The sequence below is a fragment of the Capra hircus genome, chromosome 28 (assembly GCF_001704415.2).
Source record: "Capra hircus breed San Clemente chromosome 28, ASM170441v1, whole genome shotgun sequence".
Taxonomy (NCBI): Eukaryota; Metazoa; Chordata; class Mammalia; order Artiodactyla; family Bovidae; genus Capra; species Capra hircus.
The window spans coordinates 32,725,257-32,730,769 of record NC_030835.1 but is presented as its reverse complement, the minus strand read 5'-3'; the positions used below and the strand labels follow the sequence as shown (position 1 = coordinate 32,730,769).

Sequence of the window (5,513 nt, the reverse complement as noted above, 5' to 3'; positions counted from 1 at the left end):
TAATGTATCTAAATACTAGAAATATTCAGAACTGGTTTGGTTCAGACTGTTAGGTTCAGAACAGTCTCGTCAGGGTTCTGCATATTATCAAGCAAAAGATAGCTGCCTTGTATACTGTTCCCAACCACTACAAAGAACCAGTACATTCCTTTTTCTAACTGTGTGTCAAAGAGAAAATATAAGGTGACGTGGCTATATGCTTACTTCCTCCCTTGCTGTTGTTGCTTATTCCACTGAGGCTTACATGGCTGGAACTGCCTTAGAGTTGCTTATGTCTAAAGCCTGGAATAGGTAAATGCCCATGTGGATAAAATGCAAATGAGTAAAAAAAAATCAACTTCTCATGCAGCATGAGAATAAAGCGGTGCTGGATATCATAATTGCATCTATCATATTTCCCCTACTTTTCAAAATATGAGAAGAAAGGAAGTTTCGTTTGATAGCGCCATCATGTGGAAGTATTTGTGGTCTGTAGAAATGTGGAAAATGTGGAGAAAAAACACAAAGCTCAGTGCGTGCCACCAGCTAATTGTGCTACCTCGAACAAATCAATCTGTGCCTGCCCTGTGCTCCTCACCTTGATTTAATTTATTTGTTTTTATCGAAATAAAGTTGACAGCTCATGATCTTTAAAATGAGAGAATGAACCTGATGTGCAGGTCATCTCAGGTTCATGTTAATAGGGCGCCCCTGGTGGCTCAGAATATAGACTCAGCCTGCAGTGCAGGAGACCCAGGTTTCATCCCTGGGTCCAGAAGATCCCCTGGAGAAGGAAATAGCAACCCACTCCAGTATGCTTGCCTGGAGAATCTCATGGACAGAGGAGCCTGGCGGGCTACAGTCCTTGGGGGCACACACATCATCCAATGATATGTCTTCCATGTCTTTTAGAGGATGCAATGCAGAAAACAAATCCAGTGAGGGCAGTAATGGTCCTGACTCCATCTTTTCTCTTTTCTCCCCAGACTATGTCAGAGAGTCACCATGACCTTGCGCAATAACAATACAACCTCACCCTTGTTTCTGAACATCAGCTCTTCCTGGATTCACGGCCCTTCGGATACGGGGCTGCCCCCAGGAACGGTTACTCACTTTGGCAGCTACAACATTTCTCGGGCAGCTGGGAATCTCTCCTCTCCAAATGGCACCACCAGTGACCCTCTCGGAGGTCATACCATCTGGCAGGTGGTCTTCATTGCATTCTTAACGGGCGTCCTGGCCTTGGTGACCATCATTGGCAACATCCTGGTGATAGTGGCATTCAAGGTCAACAAGCAGCTGAAGACAGTCAACAACTACTTCCTCTTAAGTCTGGCCTGTGCGGACCTGATTATTGGGGTCATTTCGATGAATCTGTTTACTACCTACATCATCATGAACCGATGGGCGTTAGGGAACCTGGCCTGTGACCTCTGGCTATCCATAGACTACGTGGCTAGCAATGCCTCCGTCATGAACCTTCTGGTCATCAGCTTTGACAGATACTTTTCCATCACAAGGCCGCTCACGTACCGAGCCAAACGAACAACAAAGCGAGCTGGTGTGATGATAGGTTTGGCTTGGGTCATCTCCTTCATCCTTTGGGCTCCCGCCATCTTGTTCTGGCAATACTTTGTTGGGAAGAGAACTGTGCCTCCGGGGGAATGTTTCATCCAGTTCCTCAGCGAGCCCACCATCACCTTCGGTACGGCCATCGCTGCCTTTTATATGCCTGTCACCATCATGACTATTTTATACTGGAGGATCTATAAGGAAACTGAAAAACGTACCAAAGAACTTGCTGGGCTACAAGCCTCTGGAACAGAGGCCGAAGCGGAGAACTTTGTCCACCCCACGGGCAGTTCTCGAAGCTGCAGCAGCTATGAGCTCCAGCAGCAGAGCATGAAACGCTCAGCCAGGAGGAAGTATGGACGCTGCCACTTCTGGTTCACAACCAAGAGCTGGAAGCCAAGTGCTGAGCAGATGGACCAAGACCACAGCAGCAGTGACAGCTGGAATAACAACGATGCTGCCGCCTCTCTGGAGAACTCTGCCTCCTCCGACGAGGAGGACATTGGCTCAGAGACCAGAGCCATCTACTCCATCGTGCTCAAGCTCCCAGGTCACAGCACCATCCTCAACTCCACCAAACTACCTTCATCAGACAACCTGCAGGTGCCAGAGGAGGAGCTGGGGACGGTGGGCTTGGAGAGGAAACCCAGCAAACTTCAGGCCCAGCAGAGCATGGATGATGGAGGCAGCTTTCAGAAAAGCTTCTCCAAGCTTCCCATCCAGTTAGAGTCTGCCGTGGACACAGCCAAGGCCTCTGATGTCAGCTCCTCAGTGGGGAAGACCACGGCCACTCTACCTCTGTCCTTCAAGGAAGCTACACTGGCCAAGAGGTTTGCTTTGAAGACCAGAAGCCAGATCACTAAGCGGAAACGGATGTCCCTCATCAAGGAGAAGAAAGCGGCCCAGACCCTCAGTGCCATCCTGCTTGCCTTCATCATCACCTGGACCCCCTACAATATCATGGTTCTGGTGAACACCTTTTGTGACAGCTGCATCCCCAAAACCTATTGGAATCTGGGCTACTGGCTGTGCTACATCAACAGCACCGTGAACCCCGTGTGCTATGCCCTGTGCAACAAGACATTCAGAAACACTTTCAAGATGCTGCTGTTGTGTCAGTGCGACAAGAGGAAGAGGCGCAAGCAGCAGTACCAGCAGAGACAGTCGGTCATTTTCCACAAGCGGGTGCCTGAGCAGGCGTTGTAGAATGGGGTGCGTTCAATAGCCGTCACCATACGCACACATCAACCCACAAACCTTCGGAGGGAGTAAGGCGAGGGTGGGGGTCATCTCTGGCACTGATAAACATGTTTTTATCACCCAGACGTGAAAGAAGCTGCCTGTTTCCCGATCCATTAAATAAACCCATTTTAATATCAAAAGTCAAATACCTGTTCAGCCAAAAATAAGTAAGCTTATTACTGAATATGAAGGAATTTATTCTGAAATAGACTTTGGTTTTTCTTAAAGAGAAGGAAGTAATTTTTTTCGTAGCAACTACACACCCAGATTGGTCTGCCTGGGTCTTTTAATTCCCATTAGCTCTGGAATCCCTGTGAGCATAACTAAATGGCCCAGTTGTCACATGCTCTCCAAGGATCCCCAAAGTGTCCATTGGATCCCACGTGGAACACATCAGGCTAGTGAACCCATGGTTCTGAAATTCTTTCATACATTGCAAAACAGCACCTCCTTGTCCCAGTAGAGCTCCCTGTCTTCTCATCGGTGTGTCATTAAACTCTCTTTGTGGACTTGATTCTTGCAAAGTACTGTTTTGTGCAGTTCAAGTTTCGTACAAATAAAAGATATATAAGTATATATGTATATATATGTGTGTGTGTGTGTGTGTGTATGTGTGTGAATTCCACACACACACACATAATGTATATAATATAATGGGAATTAATGAACTGGCAAATTACTCCGGCAATAGATGCTTTCAGTAGTTTGGTGACTAAAGTTTCTCTAGGATCCTAACACGTCAAAGTGAAATAAACCCAGTAGTGTTTTGGAAACCAGGGCTGTTTTCCTGGAGAACAGGCAGCAGACAGCAGCCAGGCTCTCTGGGCTGATCTGTGTAGGACAGTCAGCCTAGTGAGTCAGATGAGCACCATGGTCTGACCAGATTCTGAGTAAGTTGTCGCCTTTGTTGACACCCTCAACAAAGCTAAATCAAATGGGGGCCCCCTCTGTGCCCAAAGAATGAGTCACATCCGTGGGTTTGAATTTAATGGTCCAAATCTGAATGTTTCCAACCAAAACCTTTGCTATCTTACCTGCTTAAAATTTAATAATAGTGTCACATTTGAATTTCATGCACAACATTATCTGGGGCAAAGCAGAAGAGACCTCGTGAGGGCGAGAGAGGAACACAGGATTCGATTTTTTGCTACTCAGCATCTTTAAATGCGAAAGGGCTTAAACCTCTAGTCACTTGGCTGTGACCAGTGCTTTCTGGCGTTCATTGTGTGACCTTCACCCAGAATAGGTGGGGGTTGGCAAGTCCCAAATCCTCGGAAGAAAGTATTACACTCTGAAAAGTATTGCTGCAAATTGATTTCTTTAGTACATTTCTAAAAAGTGGTTTTTGTGTTCTCTTCTGAATTGACCCAAATGCTAACTGTTCTGTTTGGGGGAGGGGAGGGGCGCTGCTGTGGCTGTCCTCTGTGTTGCTGCTATAGTCGTTGAGGTTCCTTTTCTCCCTTTGTGGGGGCTGCGTGGGGAGTGGGAGGGGTGGGAGGTGGGGGGCTGAGGAGAAATCTTCTGTCTGTACAGGGTCTCTCTGTCGTGAACCCGGAGCCAGGCTAGAAGCTGCTTCTGTGTTCAGTGTGAGCTGGTGTTTACAGCAGATTTTGACAACAGTGGAATTGTACTCAGTGGTGTCTGTGTTCCTGAACTATTTAATTTCATGTTATGTTTATAAGAAGACATATTTATGCATATTTCACCAAGTGTCTATTTAATGTTGATAAATATTACTCTTCAGTCTTCAGTAATGGTATGTCCCTCGAAAGTGATTGTTAAGGTCCACTTGAGCAATGAGTAGGGTATATTGTGCTTTCTTGTTGCTAAGAAGAGGAAAAAGTCATCCTGTTGGTGTCAGGAGGTACCTAACTCTGTCTAGGTAGTAAAAAATCAACTGCAACTTTATTGTAATGGTCTAATACTGTTCTAGTTAAACCTGATGGGAACTGATCAAAGCAACCCTCCACCAGTGTGTTTGAAATCGCATGACAAGGGGAAAAAAGCAAATCTGCATAATTGAAAGAGTGGGTTTTTTTTGGCCCACATTTGACCAAAGAGTAAGAAAACACAGAGACTATTTTCTAATGTGTGTAGCAGACTGCAGAATGTTATGTTATCAACCTGTGAAATGTCTAGTGAGCAAGTGCATCTTTATTTTATTACTCACGTTGGCCTGGCACTAATAAATTTGTGAATGCTGATTCAAGTCTCCCTGTACATCAGTAATTCCCATTCTCTTTGAAACTCCTATCTTGCCTCCCTCTTGAAAGGCTGTTACCTGTATTTTAAAAAGATATAATTAAAATTAACACACGGAGAAACCCTAAGCTTTAGTGGAAATGTGAAGTTTAATAACAGGTCTACTTAAACGTGATTGTTTCCTGAATCTTGTCCCTTTATGATGCTGATAATGGAAGAAATGAAAGACATCAGCTCTCTTTTTGTGTTACTGGTTTAATTATAGAATTATTTTTAAATCTCCTGTGGTTGAAAACTGCTTTTAAATACTGACTGACTCTGTTTATGGAAGTGTATGTCCCACTGACTCTGTTTACGGAAATGTACGTCCAACTCTTAGATCATGATCAGAAAAGGTAACTAAGAAAAATTATTTTGAACACAAAGAATTTAGAAGTATAATCAAAGATGTAGTGAAATGTTTAAAACTAGACCATGCATTTCTCAAAGGACTTGTCACCAGCAAAGGTATTCAGCAT

General features: G+C 44.8%; 1 protein-coding gene across 1 annotated transcript; it reads left to right on the top strand.

Moving 5' to 3' along the window:
• On the top strand, positions 970-4,997 carry CHRM3 (cholinergic receptor muscarinic 3). Its single transcript, XM_018042600.1, has one exon. The coding sequence runs from the start codon at positions 985-987 to the stop codon at positions 2,755-2,757; it is 1,773 nt and encodes a 590-aa protein (XP_017898089.1). The 5' UTR covers positions 970-984; the 3' UTR covers positions 2,758-4,997.

Excerpts from the sequence above, each read along its gene's own strand:
- CHRM3 (XM_018042600.1), top strand. The coding sequence starts at position 985 with ATGACCTTGCGCAATAACAATACAACCTCACCCTTGTTTCTGAACATC.